Source organism: Pongo pygmaeus, chromosome 4 (assembly GCF_028885625.2).
Source record: "Pongo pygmaeus isolate AG05252 chromosome 4, NHGRI_mPonPyg2-v2.0_pri, whole genome shotgun sequence".
Classification (NCBI taxonomy): domain Eukaryota; kingdom Metazoa; phylum Chordata; class Mammalia; order Primates; family Hominidae; genus Pongo; species Pongo pygmaeus.
This window is the reverse complement of record NC_072377.2, coordinates 41337162-41357364: the sequence shown is the minus strand read 5'-3', so window position 1 is coordinate 41357364 and position 20203 is coordinate 41337162. Positions and strand designations below refer to the sequence as shown.

Sequence of the window (20203 nt, the reverse complement as noted above, 5' to 3'; positions counted from 1 at the left end):
CCAGGATATATAAGGAACTCAACTCAATAGCAAAAATAAATAAATAATCCAATTTAATGGATTAAGTTCACCAGTGAACTTAATAAGACATTCACCAAAAGGAGTCCAACAAATATATTTTAAAATGTTCAACATCACTAATCATCAGGAAAATGAAAATCAACCTACAATGAGATCATCTCACCACAGTTGAAATGACTATTATCAAAAAGACAAAAAAATAACAAATGCTGGAAAGGATGTGGAGAAAAGGAAGCTCATACACTGTTGGTGAGAATGTAAACTAATATAGTTCTTATGGAGACCAGTATGGAGATTCCTCAAAAAGCTACAAACAGCACTGCCATATGATCCAGCAATCCCACTACTGAGCATACATCCAAAGCAAAGGAAATCGGTATACTGAACAGATATCTGCATCCCCAGGTTTATTTGCAGCACTGTTCACAATAACCAAGATATGGAATCAGTCTAAGTGTCCATCAACAGATGAATGGATAAAGAAAACATGGTACATATACAAAATGGAATACTATTCAGCCATAAAATAGAATGAAACCTTGTCACTGGAGAAACGTGGATGAGCCTGGAGGATATTAAGTGAAATAAGCCAGAAACAAAAACATAAATACTACATGTTCTCACTCACATGCAGAAGCTTAAAAAGTAGATCTCATACAAGTAGAGTAGAATAAGGGTTACAAGAGACTGGAAAGAGTAGGGGAAGGGGAGGACAGGAAGAGATTGGTTAAAGGTTACAAAACTACAGCTAGATAAGAGGAATAAGTTCTAGTGTTCTATAGCGTTGCAGGTGACTATAGTTAACAATAATTTAGTACATATTTTCAAATACCGAGAAGAGAGAATTTTGAATGTTCCCAACATGTTTGAGTTGATGAATATGCTAATTACTCTGATTTTATTACTATACATTGTATGTATCTAAACATCACTACGTACCCCATAAATATGTACAATTACGTGACAATTTTTAAAAACATAATTTAAAAAATCACCCATATAAAGTATATGTTAATACTTTATTCCATTGTATGAGAGAATAACAACCCATTGTATCATTCTGTCACATTGTGTTGATTCATTCATCATCTAATGAACATTTGTTTTGTTCCTACTTTGACTAGTATGAGTAATGCTGCTATGAACATTCATGTACAAGTTTTTGCATTGATATGTATTTTCAGTTCTCTTTCATATATACTTAGGAATGGAATTGCAGGGTCTTATGGTAATTATATGTTTAATTTTTGAAGAACTCCCAACTATTTTCCAAAACAGCTGCACCATTTTTCATTTCCCCCAGTTACATATGATTGAAAATCAACTTCTCCACACCTTCATCAAAACTGTTTCTGTTCATCTTTCGGTTAAGGCTATTCTAATGGCTATGAACCAGTATCTCATTGCAGGTTTGATTTGTATTTCCTAATGAGTAATAACATTGAGCATTTTTTCACATGCTTATTAGTCATTTTCATATTTTTTCAAAGAAATATATATTTAGATACTCAAATTATTTGCTCATTGTTTAATTAAATAATTTGGTTTTTTTATTTAGTTTCAAGCATTTTTTGTATATTCTGGGTGTAAGTTCCTCATTAGATATGTGATTTGGAAATATTTTCTCCCATTATATGAGTTGTATTTTCACTTTTTTGTTGGTGTCCTTTAAAGCACTAAAGTTTTTCATTCTGGTGGAGTTCAATATATTTATTTCTTCTTTTGTTGAATGTGCTTTTAATGTCATACCTAAGAAGGCTTTGCCTTACTGGAGTTCACAAATATTTAGTCCTATATTGTCTTCTAAAAGTTCTATAGTTTTATCTCTTAAATTTAGGTTCTATTATCTATTTTGATTAATTTTTTTGCATTATGTGAGAAAGGGGCCCAATTTCATTCATTTGCAATATAACTATTAGGTCGTTACAGCACCATTCATTTAGGACTATTTTCCCCCATTGAACTGTCTTGGCACCCTTGCTGAAAATCAATTGACCATAGATGTATGGGTTTATTTCTAGATGCATTTCTGTTCCGTTGGTCTATATGTCTGTCTATCCTCATGCCAGTACTACTACACTGTCTTGATTACCCTAATTTTGAAGTAAATTGTGTATCAGGAAGGTAATTCCTTGAACTTTGTCCTTCTTTCTCAAGATTGTCTTGGCTGTTCTGGGTCTTTTGAATTTGAGAATTGGCTTGTGAATCTTTACCAAAAAAAGGCAGCTTAGATTTTGATAATGATTGTCTTGAATCTATAGATCAATTTGATAAGTACTGCTATCTTAACAACACAAATCCTGCCAATCCATTAATATGGAATGTCTTTCTATTCATTGAGATTTCACTTAATATCTTTCAACATTGTTTATACTTTTCAGTATATGAGTCTTAGACTTCTTTTGTTAAATAAATACCTGAGGATTTATTTATAATAGCCTCTCTTCGAGAGGCTATTATAAATGGCATTGTTTCTTTAATTTTATTTTTGGATTGTTCATTGCTATTTGTATGGAAATACATTTGATTTTTGTTTGTTGATTTTGTTTCTGCAAGCAATTAGTTTTGAACTTAGTATGCAACCTTTTAATAAAATTAAAATATACTTTCTCTGGTGGGAAAAATGGGAGAGTTAGTATGTATTGTTTCCTCTCGTAGGGCAGGCCAGCCCTGTGCTAATCACTATTAACTTCCACAACTACTATAAAAAAAGCAGTTAGCTCCATTTTCAAGTGAAGAAACCATTTCAGAAACTTAAAAGCTGTGTGTGTGTGTCTGTGTACTTTTACATTAACACAATTTTATTGGTAGAGAATTTACAAGTATTTATATTAGCCTTACTTTCTTTTCAGTATTCTAACATCACTTTACAACTTTCAAACTATCCTTGCTCCTCTTTGATAGAAAAATATTGTGTCCATTGGTTAGAAGTGTCTGAGTAATTGATCGAATTTTCTACTTTAAATCCAAATGTCTTAATAGATCGCAAAAGCCTCGCATAGTGAACTGCTTCTTGATTCCCTCACGAATGAGTCTATTTGTCTTTTTTTCAGATCTTTGTGATAGTTACAAAACTTAATATTTCAGCTCTGGTAAAGGTGGTGCCTTTCAGGTACATTTTGTCTTGTGAGTTAGTGCCATAGAAGTACAAGGGAAACAGACAAGTAAGTGGTCGATGACATTGTTGAGGATGTTTAGAGTTCCCTTTAGCCCCCACAACTATCAGAAGGGATGGGTGTACTGAAGGGTCATGAGAATGGAAGGGCATTGGTGCTATTCCTTCTGCTACATGGAATTTTCCAGTGATATTCTGTAGAACTGCACTACATGTTCTATGAAAGACAAGGTTATTTGGTCAAATGTACTTGGAGACTGACAATTTATATTTTTAAGGCTGTGACATGACCTGTGAAAAACAATTTTTATAATCTATGTAATACAGCATTACCAAACTGTTTGACAAAAAAACTACTTTTTTCGCAGAATACATATTAATATCTCTTAGAATTTGGAAAAGTATTAGCATCTTGGAGAAGTTTTTTTATCTATAACAAAATAACCTCTTAAATACTTGATTTATGCTAAGCTAATTAATCTCTATGTGCCTCAATGTCCTCATTTGTAAAACAGGTATAATAATTATATCTACATCATATGGTTACAATAAATATAAGTTACTATTAGTAAAGCACTTAACCAAGTTAATATTTGTAAAGCACTTACTATTGTTTGGCTTATAGTAAACAGTATATAAGCATTTGTTAAATAAAATATATTTTAAATATTATAGTCAGTTATTAGTAAAACTATGATATTACAATTCCATTAAAATATTGCTGTTACTATTTTATTATGAGCTCTCTATTAGAATTCCACTCAGAAAGAAGTGGACCTGGGATAGCATTTATCATATAATAACTTATTTCATAATCTGCTTCCAAACTTTACACTGGCTTCGTAAGTTATAAAAAATTATAAATCCAGATTTTATTGTATGTTGAAAGACAAGAACAATTAAGTAAGTGGAATAGGAGAACCTAATAGAGCCAGAGAAGCTGAGTTTGGGCTTTCCAGCTTCCTTGCATGCCTCACCATGGACTAGGAAAAAAAAGCAGAGGTGTGGGGGGTTCCTTCAAGTCATTTGTCTTGATTCAAAAAGGTTTAGAAGAGGAATTCCTTTCATATAACTAAGGTAAATTTTAAAGATTGCTCTACATCTACTTAATTCCTGAAAATTACTTTGTTTCTAGGTTTCATTTTCTGGCAGGAGAGCCCAGAGGAGAAGTCCTTGATAACTCTTTCACTGGAGGAATATGTAAAACTGTCAAAAGCAGTAGGACAAGTAATCCATACCGTGTTCCAGCCAATCTGGAAAATGTCGGCTTTGAGGTATGACAGCTTAGCATGGTGGCAACTCCAACACCGTCAGTGATTATAAGCTAAATTTCTCATGCAAAATTAGTGATGAATGAAGGGACAGAATGAAAAGGTGGTGAACAATTTTAATCACCTGTTATGTATTTGTATTTTATCCATGCACACACAGTGAGGCCAGTGTTATCATCAATTTACAGATGAAAAAACTAAGGTAACTAATTTTCCAGAAGTCAAACAGGTAGCAAGAAATGAATTCAAGATTCAAGGCCAGGTTTTGCTGATTCGAGTCCATGCTTTCTCCAGTGACTATTCAGCTCTAAAATAGCTCCACATAGATAAACAGTTTGATTTCTTCAGAATTTTCTCCTAACCTAGTTAGTGCTCTTAGATAACCACGAAATATAGACTTTTTTTTTAAACTTCCAGGCTCATAAGAAAAATCATGATGAGTCACTCTAATGAGATAGTTCTGCTTACTTTTCTTCCTATTTTATTAGTTGGTTTGGTTTATTTGTTTCTTTTAGTAAATTATAATGAGCAGCATACTACCTAGTCTCAGAATCTAACCCATGCTTTACACATAAGTGCTCCATACTCGTTGCACTAAAGTGAGTAATCTGCTTCTTTTAAATTGTGATAAGAACAGAAAATACACGGTTTTAATGGTGACATTCATGCACAGAAATATGACAAGCTAGAGAGAATTTCGGAGTTGTAATTATTTCTGAGAACCACTTTATGGGTAATATGAGTTCAGCAAAAAGTCATTTAATCCTTCCTTTAAAAAGACCTTTATATACATATAAATACAGGCATTTTCCAATTCGATTCACTCAATTTAAAACCATCTAATATATACTAATAGGTGGGGAATGTCTTTGGGAACTAACCGTCAAATTTGAATACCTCTGGGAAGACTGATAATACTGCTCTTAAGATGTATTGTATTTGAACAGGCTTTGTAGACAGAGCTAAAACCTAAACATTTATATGTAATATTGTTCTGATGGAAGTTGCTTTCCACTTCCAAAACAACCAATCCACAAGTTTACTTTCAAAATACGGTCATTTCACAAAAGCATATTGCCTGTATTTTCAGCAAGCATCTATTTCATATAGTTTCACAAGTAAATCAAAGGAAGTATATGAGACTGGAGCAAATTGAGGCTTAGGTAACACTTCATACTTACACAGTACTTTAGAGTCTTCAAAGTACTTTCGTATATTGCTTTACTTGATTCCCATAACAACCTCCCCAGAAAGGTAGAAAATTGTTTACATCCACATTACTAACAGAAAATTTAGGCTTAGCTGGGTTTGGTGGCTCACATCTGTAATCCCAGCACTTTGGGAGGCCAAGGGGGTGCGGATCACTTGGGTGTCAGGAGTTCAAGACCAGTCTGGGCAACATGATGAAACCCTGTCTCTACTAAAAACACAAAACTTAGCTGGGCGTAGTGGTGCACACCTGTAGTCCCAGCTACTCAGGAGTCTGAGGCATGAGAATTGCTTGAACCCAGGAGGTAGAGGCTGCAGTGAGCCGAGATCACGCCACTGCACTCCAGCCTAGGCGACAGAGTGAGACTCTCTCTCAAAAAAAGAAAAGAAAAGAAAAGAAAATTTAGGCTTATTGAAGTTAAACAACTTTCTCAGAGTTATACAGCAAATAAATGGCACAGAAAAATAAGAACTCCTGGCTTCTGGCTCTTATAGTCGGTGGCGGCCTATGTTAGATGAGACATTTGTAGTATATCAAGAAAGACATTAAAATTCCACGCAGTGGGTTAAAAGTCTGAGCACCTTCATAAACTATCAGTTAAAATGTATCCCCCGTGAAGTTAGACAGTGATGTGCTGGAGCCAGCTCTTTGAGTTCACAAGAGTCAACTGTTAACTTTTCAGGAATTTTGGAATCCAATTGTGAAGCATAGACTTTTTTTTTCTTTTTCAACTTTCATTTTAGATTCAGGGAATACATGTGCAAGTTTGTCACCTGGCTTTATTGTGTGATGCTGAGGTTGGGGGTACAAATGATCCCTTTACCCAGGTATTGAGCAGAGTACCCAACAGTTTTTCAACTCTTGCCCCTCTCCCTCCCTTCTCCCTCTAGTAGACCCCACTGTCTGTTGTTGCCATCTTTATGTCCATGAGTACCCGATGTTTAGCTCTCACTTATAAGTGAAAACACGTAGTATTTGTTTTTCTGTTCCTGTGTTAATTTGCTTAGGATAATGGTCTCCAGCTGTATCCATGTTGCTGCAAAGGACACGATTTCATTCTTTTTTATGGCTGCTAGTATTCCATGGCACATATGTACCATATTATCTTTATCCAATCCACTGCTGATTGGCACCTAGGTTAATTCTATGTCTTTGCTATTGTGAATACTACTGCGATAAACATGCAAGTGCGTCTGTCTTTTTGGTAGAACAATTTGTTTTCTTTTGGATATGTACCCAGGAATGAGATTGCTGGGTCAAATGGTGGCTCTGTTTTAAGTTCTTTGAGAAATATCCAAACTGTTTTTCACAGTGGCTGAACTAATTTACATTCCCACCAACAGTGTATTAGCATTCCTTTTCTCCACAGCCTTGCCAACGTCTGTTGTTTTTTTGACTTTTTAATACTAGTCATCCTGACTGGTGTGAGATGCCATCTCATTGTGGCTTTGATTTGCATTTCTCTGATGATTATTGATGATGAGCATTTTTTCATATATTTGTTGGTCAAAACACAGCCATTATTAAATATCAAATATATTATCTCACAGGTAAACACATTAAAAACAAAGGTTATAATTACTCAAAATTGATCACTTTTCAATTATTTGGCTACATTTTACCATTATCCATGCTTTTGGGGTTATTTACATCTATTGGATCTGTATTATGAAAATACTTTGTAATTTGCCACTGTGCATCTCTTCCCAATATGAATTCAGGGCATCACATAGGTAGCTTGAAATCAGCCATGGTAGGAATATATACACAATGGAAAAGGAAAATGCTACAGTAAATCAGGGCTTTCTTCCCCTTCCCAGAGAGCTAGTTGTTAAACATTTACTAACAGATCACAGGGTTAGCCCACAAAGCTTGATAACGCAAGCCTGGATAACAAGTTACATGAGGAAATACAGCCTGAAAATTCTTTTACAGCAGATTAAACTCATTTCCTTATCAATGTAGCTCTAAGACTTGTCCAACCTTATGAAGCTACCTGAGCTAATCTTTAACTCTATGCCATAGTGGTATGGCTGAAGTCATAGTGATATGGCTGAAGAAGGTCATAGTGGTATTTCTTCAAACAAAAATTTGGGAATGACTAGAGTCAAGGTCACGAGCTATTAGTTTTCTTTTAACAGCTCTGTATAACTTCATTCTTTAGGCATGCTTTTAGCAGGCAGCTATGCAAAACTAAGCTATACCTTATTGAAAACAATAGAGGAGGAGAAATTCAGCAGGCATCTCACTTCCCTTCTTTTGTAGTATTGTAGCTTATGAAGATAGATGAAGTAATTGGCTGGCTGGTACACAAAGATTAAAGAGAGTCATGAAGGGAAGAGAAGGCAACTGGGCAGGGAGTTGGAAGACCTTAGAATAACTATAGGACAGATGATGGAATACAGACACCAGACACAGCATTTTAATCAAGACAAGTTCGGTTTACACTGCAATATCAATACTAAGATGTCAGTGTCTTAAAACAGTGTCACTCATACTGTACGTTCTACTGATAATAGTCACTTAGAAAGCAAGGGACTTAAGGGATTCTGCTTTGACACATCCTGACTGGTGTGATGATGAATTGCAAAAAAAAAAGGGGGGGCGGGTGGAAGTGACATATTGCCCATCAACTCTTAAAGTGACAGATACCATTTATATTTACATTTTATTGGCCAAAGAGAGTAGGGAAATGCATGCTTTTTATGTGCCCAGAAAGAGACTAGAGTAGTTGTAAACAGCATAATGACTAACACAAAGGTCAATCAAGAGTTGATCAGCACTGGGGGCTTTGGTAGCAGGCAATGGGAACCCAACCTCAGAAACTGTGATCCTGAAGTCAGACTCGTCTCTTGAAAAAGTATAAAACAAGGTGGGACTTGGTTATAAAGAACAAGCCCAGTTGTCAGAACTGAAAAGTATCTTAGTTAGACTGCACACTGCATCAAAATCACAGACATGCTAAAAATAACCTTCATTGTTTATTACCCTGTTAAGTCTCAGCTTAGGTGGCATTTCCTTGAGGGAGGGTTTCCTGATATTGCCTCTCAGGGTCTTATATTTCCTGTGGGATTCCACTGGTCACACAGTACTTACCTCATTAAGTGTTGGTGATTATCTCTCTCTCTCTAACTAAACTATTAACCCCTCAGTGCAGGAAATAACACTATTCTTTGTTCTCTAGCAAAATGTGTCCTCAATAAATACTGGATGAGTGCATAAATAAATAAATCATCATTTCATTAGATATCCACAAGTCACTCCAGTATTTCCTAAATTATATTTTATTTTACATGGATTTTTCTCCAGGTACAAACTGCAGAAGATGACTTGAAAACAGATTTCTACAAGGATTTAACTTCTCTTGGACACAATGAAAATCAACAAGGCTCATTCTCAAGTCAGGGGGGGAGCTCTTTCAGTGTACCAATTTTTTATTCCTCAAAGAGAAGTGAAAATATCAACCATAATTCTGCCTTCAAACAAGCCATTCAAGCCTCTCACAAAAAGGTATCAAAAATGGTTTCCAACCTTTTATTCTTTCTTGGAAATTAACAGTAATTCCAGTAATCATGCAATAAGAAGGGGAGAGTTTTGATATTGTACCAGTATGACTTCTAATACAGATTTAAGTAATTTTCCCATTTTTTGTTATATCTCACTTCAAAAGTTATAGAAATATTATCTATATTAATGGTTCCATTTTGCATGCATTTGACTGTTATTGTTATGGTTTTTATCTTCACTTTTTTTTCATATTGTTGTAGGTGTGCTTCTTATAAACTCCATATAACAGAACTTTGGCCTTTCATGTAATATGACAATCTGTATTTTATATTTTTGTTATATTTTATATACATATTTGTATAGATGTATATATTTGTACACATATACAAATACATATATAAAATATAACAAAATATGTATTTTGCTACCTTTATGTAAACACACACACATTTACTTGTCTCCATTTTTTTCCTCTTATATTCCTTTTCTTGAGATCCCTGTTCTCATTCTGTTGCCTTTTTTTTTTTTTTTTTCCTCATATAGGACACATGCAAGGTACATTCTCTAAATCTTTTGTATCTAACATTGCCTGCCTTTTCCCTGAGCAATAAATATAAAGAATATCCTGACTGTATCATAATCTTCTTCTCTTGATAGTAGATGTTATTCAACTGTCTTCTAATTTCCATTGCTGTATAAGAAAAATCACATTCAGAGCAAAGTTCTTCATTTTCTTTTCCCTGCTTGAAAAGTTACAATTTTTTTTTGCACTTGGAACTTAGTGTATGTCTAAGGATTGGACTTTTCCTGTTAATCTTGCCAGGGACTTAGAGAACCCTTTTAATATACAAAGCTACAGCTTCCCCTGTTAATCATTCTTCATATGTTCCTTTTTCTCCTATTATTTTCATTTTAAATCTCTTAGATATGTCACAGTGCTTAAATGATTTAGAAGACAGATTTCTATCTAAAATTTTTAGACATTTACAAAGATATTTTAAAATACTGTCTATTGCTCACTACAACCACCACTCTAAGTAGCATTTGCTCTTTCCCAAGAGATGAATGAGGAGAATGAGCCCTGAATCATGGAACTAGAGAGGGAGGAGATAGAGGTACCAATGTCAGAGTTAATGAGATCAGCAACTGGAGGCCACCATATTACAGTTGCTCCTACTTTTATCGTATTACTCTTCTACTTTAATTTAGTCAACCATTTATGCACTTATACAAATATAAGACCTAAAGCACTGTATGGATAATTTTCCCAAGTATTTCGTTTATCCTCAGAAAAATTCTAAGAGATTATCAGAGTCAATATTTAAACATCATTTTGCAGATGAATAGATTGAAATTCATATATGCATTTTTAATTCAACGAACATTTATCAAATACCTACCATGAGTCAGGCACTAAATAAAGTCCAAGAAGCTGAGTGACTTCCAGTGATCTTACAGTAAATAAATGCTAGAGTCGGGAACTGAAATCAGTTTGTCTTATTTTTGCTTACTTTTCTTATTCATTGCATTACACTTCAAGATATCTGACTCTTTATTCATTCATTTATTTATTCAAAATTTTAGCAAAATATGGAAAGAACACAGTTCTGGTGACATGGACATGAAAAATGACAATGAAATAGATTCATTTTATGTATAAATTATATATAACATATATTATATATATAATTTATGTATATAATTTATATATAATTTATGTATATAATTTATATATAATTTATGTATATAATTTATGTGTATAATTTATATATAATTTATGTATAATTTATATATAATTTTTATATAATTTATATAGAATATAACATATATTCTATATATAGAATATAACATATATTCTATATATAGAATATAACATATATTCTATATATAGAATATAACATATATTCTATATATAGAATATAACATATATTCTATATATAGAATATAACATATATTCTATATATAGAATATAACATATATTCTATATATAGAATATAACATATATTCTATATATAGAATATAACATATATTCTATATATAGAATATAACATATATTCTATATATAGAATATAACATATATTCTATATATAGAATATAACATATATTCTATATATAGAATATAACATATATTCTATATATAGAATATAACATATATTCTATATATAGAATATAACATATATTCTATATATATATAGAATATAACATATATTCTATATATATATATATATAATTTAGTTTAGAATGGGCTGTGGGTCCTATAGTGCCCTCCAAACTTAACAAATTATCTTTGTAAGACAAGGTAGTATCAGAATTTCTTGTAAGTAAAAATACACATCTCTAGCACTTTCCCTTATCTACTGATTCAGAATACCTGGGATTAGGCATGGGAATATGGCTTTTTTTATTTTTAGCTCCCTAGCTCAGTATAATATAGCATGCAGGACTGGAAATAACTGCTCATAAACATAGTCAATGATGAAGGGAGATAGATAGACATGTTTGTATGAGACATAGGTATAGTCCTATGTCTTGCTTCACATATGTGATTTATATGTATTTCAAACATGCTACAGAACATTTGTAAAACCCTTATATGTAGATAAACAGCTACTGTTTGATCTCCTAATAGTCTGTCCCAAAGTGAAAAAATTTAGAGCTATTCACAATATCAGGTTGGAACATATTAAACTATTGTTATTCAACCATTTTTGATTTACAAAATTGTTAGCCTCGCCAGGGACGGTGGCTCATGCCTGTAATCCTAGCACTTTGGGAGGCCAAGGCGGGCGGATTGCCTGAGCTCAGGAGTTCAAGACCAGCCTGGGCAACATGGTGAAACTTCATCTCTACTAAAATACAAAAAATTAGCCGGGTGTGGCAGTGTGTGCCTGTGATCCCAGCTACTCAGGAGGCTGAGACAGGAGAATCACTTGAACCCGGGAGGCGGAGGTTGCAGTGAGCCGAGATCACACTACTGTACTCCAGCCTGGGCAACAGAGCAACAATAACAACAAAAAAATTGTTAGCCTCATATAGTTCAATCCAACATCATTACTGTCATCTTTGATTAGGTCTGAACAGAATTAAGGAATTTCAGTCTAAGGAAATGAGGCTGGGCACGGTGGCTCATGCCTATAATCCCAGAACTTTGGGGGACTGAGGTAGGCAGATCACCTGAGGTCAGGAGTTTGAGGCCAGCCTGACCAACATGGTGAAACCCTGTATCTACTAAAAATATAAAAATTTGCCAGGCATGGTGGCGGGGGCCTGTGGTCCCAGCTACTCGGGAGGCTGAGGCAGGAGAATCGCTTGAACCCAGGAGGCAAAGGTTGCAATGAGCCAAGAAGGCACCACTGCACTCCAGCCTGGGTGACAGAGCTAGACTCCATCTCACAAAAAAAAAAAAAAAAAAAAAGAAACAAAGAAAGAAAAGGAAAAAAGAAAATACTACTGAATACTCTTAGTCTTCAAGTAGAGAAAACAAGATACCACAAAATTGAAAATCAATCCAAGTCTTTCAGTAGAGTATAAAGCTTTAGTTGTTTCGTCAATCACAGATCAAACTAGACATTTGTTGGACTAACAGTCTGTTTCCAAGCAAAATACCAGATAACTCAGTCAGGTTCAGTACTTTCCTGATATACTTTACAAAACTGAAACCACAACTATATTATTAAAATAAAGCAACACCTCACACATTGTTGAAATAGATATGTGGTTTAATAACCTATAGTAATGTATTTTTTTAATCTAAAATAGCCAGTTTCAGGTATCATGAACCAGCAAGTAGAACACCATGGAGGTGATTGTGCTAAGTTGAGCTACCAAAGTTTAGCTTGTATTTCCCATGACTGAGACCTTAAAGCAACCTGGAAATACTGAACCTTCCAGAACGGGCACTTCAGATACTCAGGGAGTGAGTGTGCTTCTTATTAAAAGCACAAGGGCTCTCCAACTTTTGAAAACTATGATTCTCTGACAAAATTCAAGTATTAAACTTAAAAATAGAATTAATGAGCACTTACTAAAATGGAAGTTCCACAAAGGCATGAACTTTGTCTGCCTTCTTCACTTCTGTATCTACAGCATCTCAGATAGGTAGGCAATGAATGTATAGAAGTCCAGAAAGTAGAATAAAGGAAGAGAGGGACAGAGAAAAGGAAAGGCAGAAGGGAGATTAATGCTGATTCTTTTTCAATCCTTGGGATTATTTTTTTTCTTTTGTGTCAGCAGTCATCTTGTGCCATACTTATAGCAAAGAGGAATATGGTTAATAATTAACAGTTATAATACAGTTATTTTGCTAAAATATGGTCCTTACTCTGTTACTATTACTACAATTTGTTAAAATTGAGAGATCAGATAAAGTATATAAAATTCTTTTAAAGCAATGTGCATAAATACACTTATAAACCTCAGTGGCTATGTAAAAAGATAATCTGAGGAAATGAGATTTTAAGCATAATATCGACCAGCTAATTCTCAATTAACCTGACATAAAAAAGAAATGATAAATAAATAAGTTTGTAAACAAAAAAAACTCATATATTTCTGCATATGGGTGGAGGAGAGAGAATATAAATAATTTTACTTAATTTCACCCGCTAAGTAATTTAGAATCAGCATTTTGGAGTTGAAAGGAGGTGTGAAATGTTACCAGGTGCAAGCCCTCATCTTATCATTTGACAACTGAAGTCTAGAGAATTGAAATGCTTTTTCCAGAATGACAAAGCTGTAACTTGAATCTCACTTGCATAACCTCCATCTCAGTTGCATAACTTCCAGTTCAAAATGCACACAATTCTTTTTCAATTATTCACATTAGCAAATATTCTAAATAAAAACTCAGTAGAAATGCAGCCATGATTGGCAATCAGGAGAGAAAGATGACTTTTTTGATCACTGATTTCTTCTTTCTTAGAGAACACATGCCCCCATTACACAGTTTACATTATTGACATAATCTTATCTGTTTTGCACATTGGACATTGGTATTGGAAAGCAAAATGAAAATTATAATTTTGTATGTGAGAACATGCAATAGAGAGTGAGAATTATTGTAATACTATGGTGGGAATGAAACTAATGATAAATCGATGACATTTAAATGCTTGGTACTTCAAACTTTCATTACCTTTAATCATCTTTATGCTTCTTTCTTCCATTTAGGATTCTAGTTTCATTAGGATCCATAAAGTGATGAAAGTCTTAAACTTCACAACGAAAGCTAAAGATCTGCACCTTTCTGATATCTTTTTGAAAGCACTTAACCATCTGCCTCTAGAATACAACTCTGCTTTGTACAGTCGAATATTCGATGACTTTGGGACTCATTACTTCACCTCTGGCTCCCTGGGAGGCGTGTATGACCTCCTCTATCAGTTTAGCAGTGAGGAACTAAAGAACTCAGGTAACTTTCTTCAGTCCTCACTCTTTTTAACTGGTATGATAGCATGCAATACATTTTTCTCTTACTCTATCATTTTAATTATTCTGCTTTGACTTTATTTAGATCCTGCTTTATTTCCAAAATGATATGAAGAATGATAAAAAACATACACATTCAAATAAATAAAACAAAAATAGAAAACTAGGACCAAAAAATAAAGAAAAATAAGTATGCTTAACCACTGTGATTTTAGGCATCATATTTGTCCCTAAATTTCCTAATATCTGGGAACATCATAAGCTTACACAGTAGTGGTTACCCAAAGAGGAAGATGCATGCCAATATCTGAAGGGAAACAAAGTTTGTACTGGCACTAAATTCTAAAAGATAATTTATGAATAACATTTTTATAGGATATAATTTCATAAAGCAATACCTTATAATGAATTAAATAGCAATTTTTTCTTGTAATAATTTTAACTAAAAGCCAAGATGAAACATATGATGAAAGAAAAGTTAGAAACTTGACAAGCGACTAAGATAGAGTGGGCCAGATGAGCGCACCTACTGGCGATGAAACATGAAACTGAATGCAAAAGATTTGTGTTATTGTAGGCTTTCCACACTGCCTGCATGCTTTATGTTTCCTTTCAGTTATCCTTTCCACTGGAGCAACTCTTGTATGTGAATTTGATGTCTTCTGCTACTGCAAACAGTATCAACACTAATGCTGAGCAAAAGTAATTAGGGGAAATCTCTGCTCTTGACTTGGTTTTGTCTCACCCTCAGATGAAATTATTCTGGTCACTTCTGCTATAGCCCAGACAATAATTTCCCACTTCAGGAGTATAATCCTCATGCATTCAGAGCAGAGCCCCTAAATGCTTAGGGATCAGGTCAGTTAAGAACTGGGTGAATCTTTAATCAACTGTTAGTTAAAGCCCCATAACCAAAATGAAGAGTAATGAGTTATACTTTCCTACAGAAACCTTCTCACAGCCCATCTCTTTCTCTGCAGAGGTAGAGACTGACAGTTACATATAATGAAGGAAAGAAAAGGAGTTTGGGATGTGATAGGAAATTCCAAATAAATACCCATGCATATCCATATATACATGCACGCACACAGTACATACATACACTGTATGTATGTATTGACAGTGTGTCTATATATGCATACATATGTGTGTATATATATTCAGTAAGATGTATTCTGGATGTGAGGATAATCTAGCTGTGACATCTGTCACTTCTTTGATCGCCAGGGTTGATTCGGCTGATCTGGCTGGCAAGGTGGGTGTCCCCTTACTCCCTCACCACTTTATGTGTGTCCCTCCGAAGTTGCATGCTCAGTCAAAGAGGATGACCACCTCCAATAGAGGAGGACTGGTCTTAGGTCAAGGATATATGAGTAGCTGCACTCCCCTGCTAGAACCTCCAAACAAGCTCTCAGTAAGATGTATTCGATATTCTTATATTCAATAAGTTTATATGTGATAATTTATCTGTAAAATTTTAATTGTGGTTAAAATGAAGCACACCCAGACAGAAATGACTTCTCAAGAAAATGAAATTCTCCAGTTCATGTACTTACCTGGCTTTCCCAACTCTCTAGATAAATATATATTCTGGCCTCTTCCCTTTTCTCTCCTCCTATTCTCTCTCCCTTTACCTCATCATAACATGAAACTAAAGTATAGATTTAATTTTTGCTATGCTTTATTCAATAAGAATTATATCCCCTGTTGTTAATTTTTGAAAAATGACTTGAATATTTCATAGTACTTTCTTTCCCTCAAGAAAAAGAAAACAAAATTAAATTGCCTTTTATTTGCATGTGTTGATTTAATTCTCTATTGTTCAATGTCCCATAGTCAAGTTAAAACCTTGAATAAAAGTTGGCATTGCTTCAGTATGCAAGGTGAAAAGAGTTTCATAAACACAGTGAAAACATCAAACAATAAAAATATCATAATATGCAAGAGGATAATTTTAAACTCCTTTTGTTGGGAAGTCATCTTCTACACTGAATTGGAGGTTAAAAATTATTCACCACACTACTTACTAATATGAAATTTTCAACTAACACTTTTGTCTTTTACACATCAGGGTAGCTAAAGACATTACTGAAATACTCATTCCTGTGCCCCACAGCAGAGGAACACTCGGGTTTAAGAGACGAGGTACTGCAGTATCAAGTAGCTTGTTAGTTCATGTAGATAGAGGTCCAGCAGCAAAAAACTGGACATACTTCGGGGAAGAAAAGGGTTGCACAGAAATTCATTGATAAAGTCCAGATATTTTAATCACTGCATGACCAATGTCATAAAAAATATTCATCATTCAAATCTTTGAAGATTCATCTATAGCCCTCAAAAATGAAATTAAGTTTATGGTTAATTCATTATGTTATAGTTAATTAACTGGACCACATACAATTTAATTATTACTTATAAATAATAAGAGCCTAAAGAATGATTAAGAAAAGGAGTCACGCACTATAAACGCATTACATTCGTAGTATGGCCTAAATATTTGACTAACCCACTTATAAAATCAATCCTACTAGAAGAAAAATGAATTATATTTATTCAACCAGACTGAAACAACCATCTTTTTGTTAGGATTGAATATGCAAACTAAACATGAAGGCTTCAAACCAAGAATTTTTTACTCCCAAATAACAATGCATCTCTTCAAAACTGTCACAAAAAATGAGGTAGACAGGCCCAGTTCACATCTACCCAGCCTCATTTCTCAGCGATCTATGCCTTCAGATTTCCATTTCAATATCACACCTAATCAGAACCTCAAGCTCTAAAAACACCCATCCCTGCTATTATGACCTGCAACCCCAGATACTAGTATTTGATAACCTACTTTGCTTTTAGGTGCTTAAGAGGCTTATATTAACAGCTCTACCTCTCACGTGCTCGTATTCTGCAAGGCAAATTTTAACTAAACATCAAAAGACCTGGATTTTAGTTTTGATGTTTCCAGCAGTGAGTCAGGTGCCTTGGGAAGCTGTTAAGAAAAAGAAAATGTTGATTTCCCTCAATTACCCAGATAGTACTAACTCAGCCTACAAAAATACTAGATCTGTTTCCCTGCACTCTTCCACTAACACACAGATTCTGAGGCCATTGAGAATGATTACAGGACTGTGGTTGAAGTGGTTCAGATGCCCAAATCTTCAACAAATGATGCTAGAAAGTTTGATAAACGAGAATAATGAGGACTAAAGGTATTAAAACCGGATGGCTGAGCCTCAGAGCATCAAGGTTTTCGCAGGTTATAAGACCATGGGGAGTCATCCAGTGAAAGCAGCAGTGAGAAACTAGGAAGATATCATTCCCAATTCCCATACATGAATGGGGTGAGAATATGGCCTTTTGAACTTCTGCTGGAGATGACAGTGGAAACAGTATCAAGTACAGGCTTGAATTAACATGGAGAGATAGGATAGCCAAGGAGGAGTTTGAAAATAATTCATAGGTCAGGAAGTCAGAATTTCTGAGATTACAATAAAAAGGATTTGGAGGTAGGGGTTGAGTGAGCAGGTGAATTAAGGAGAAGAAGCCCAGAGAGGTATGAGAATGAGTGTTCAGGGAGAAAGCATGGCCAAGAAGATTTGCATTTTAGGTGACAAACAGGGAAGCAACTGAAGTGGACTCAGGTCTCACAGAATCAGCAGTGGCCCAGAAAGTAGGTCTTAGAGTAGAGAACAGATCAGAGCACGTCATAATCTTTTGATTTGCAGGGCTACACAGTGCAGTGGCCAATAGAAAGGGAAAGCTTAAAGCTCCATTGTATTGAGTGGCAACAAGTGGCAAGAAACAGGGACAGGACATCACCATCCCCATGGGAAGGGCCACAATGGCTCATATGTGCTTCTGAGGGTCAGTGTTGAAAGGGGAGATGATGGGCACTCACGGGACTCTTCTGTTCAGGACCATCTCTGGGTCCATGCAGGATTGAATCTATAGGTAAAGCTAACTTGAGCTGTCTCTTAAGTTTATGGGGATTGGGGAAGAGAGGGGCTAATATAAAGTATCTATAGATCCAAAGTGACCAGAGTATCATGTTCCTCTTTGAATTGTCAATGGTGCATTCTCAGTGGTTTTTGTTTGTACTTCATCTCCTAGGTTTAACCGAGGAAGAAGCCAAACACTGTGTCCGGATTGAAACAAAGAAACGTGTTTTATTTGCTAAGAAAACAAAAGTGGAACATAGGTGCACCACCAACAAGCTGTCAGAGAAACATGAAGGTAACAGTACTCTCTCTTAGCAGCTTATCCAGTGTGCCCTGAGCCTGGCTGTCATTTACAGATCATATTGGATGTGACTGTGCTATTTTTAGCTTTTCATTTATTTCATTTCTCTGCCTCAGAACCCTGTGTGTTGGAACAGGGTATACAAATAAAATATCATTAGCATTACCTAAAAAAGGAAATTGTTAAGGTTTTCTTTATCTCGTACTTAGGTTGTTCAATGAATAATTTATTGATTTTGCTCATGGACAGCACTCAATATTAGGCATTGTGAAGTGCATATGACTGTGAACCAGGACCTTACAAAGTAAAGAAACATATAAACATCCATTAAAAATACAGACTGACAAGGGTCTAAGAGAGGTATAGTTTCTAAAAGGCTATAAAGGACTATGGGCAGAAGAAAATCCTGGGATTGAAATACATCAGATATTGTGAAAAAAATTATTTTGGGGCCATGCATTAAAAATGGCTGAAGACTTTGGCAAATGGAAAGAGTGAGAAAGAAAATCCAGGCAAAAAAATACTGAAAAAAGAAGATACAAGTTATTTCTTGCAGAATGATCTTACTCCTTCCCAATTTTAGCCACTGCTTTCATTCTTCTACCCCAATCCCCAGTCCCAATAGGCTTTCACTTTTCTATCCCAATCCCCAACCCAGACATCCCTTCTGAACTCCAGACACCTACTGTCCACTAAACATCTCTACCAGAAAGTCTCTAGGCTTCAATGCTTCACGTATTCTCTCCCTGCTGCTGTTGGTTCTCACTCATCTCTAATAGCACAGCCTTTACTTTATAGCCTAATAGGACTGTTGTGAAGACTAAGTGACATAATGTTTATAAGGAGCCTTGCAGAGTGACCAGCAGTGGTTGGCTCCTTTCACCTTTCCTCTCCTTCAGCAGTCCCAGCCTTGATGATGGCATCACCATCAACTAAGTCAGCCAAGCCAGAAACCTGGCTGCTGTCCCTGATTCTACCCTCTTTCTATATCTAATAAGTAACCATGCACAATTCATTCTACCTCCTGAATGTCTCAGCAAGTTTTCTTCCTCTTTTTATTTCCATGGATATAAAACCTTCCATGGAAGGCAAACCTTCCATTCAGTATTTCCAACCTGGATTATCTCAGAAGCCCCCTAAGTGGTCTTCCTGGTTGTAGTCTCTTTTATTCCAGTCTACTCTACACATTTTAATGAGAGGAATCTTCTCTATGGAAAATCTTATTCATGAAACCTTCATACTTGGAACACGTCAGGTTTCACATGGCCTTAAGCACAAGTTCCTGTCCTTCTCTGCACAGCTAAACTTTATGCAGCCTCCTAAACAAGTCATGCTCTCTCCTATGCCTTGCCATTGTAAATAACTCCTTCCTCTCTGTAAAATTCTGTTTCCTTATTTTGCTTGACTACTTAGAAT

The 20203-nt window shown here is 35.0% G+C and overlaps 1 protein-coding gene across 4 annotated transcripts in view; it reads left to right on the top strand.

Annotated features, from left to right (window-relative positions):
• The window catches only part of C6 (complement C6), a 136967-nt gene that overhangs the window by 83751 nt on the left and 33013 nt on the right, over positions 1–20203 (top strand). For all 4 annotated transcript variants that reach the window (XM_054488958.2, XM_054488960.2, XM_054488959.2 and 1 more), the window contains 4 exons: positions 4272–4410; positions 8927–9127; positions 14294–14534; positions 18659–18781. In XM_054488958.2, coding sequence (XP_054344933.1) covers positions 4272–4410; positions 8927–9127; positions 14294–14534; positions 18659–18781 — 704 coding nt within the window. The remainder of the gene's footprint in view (positions 1–4271; positions 4411–8926; positions 9128–14293; positions 14535–18658; positions 18782–20203) is intronic.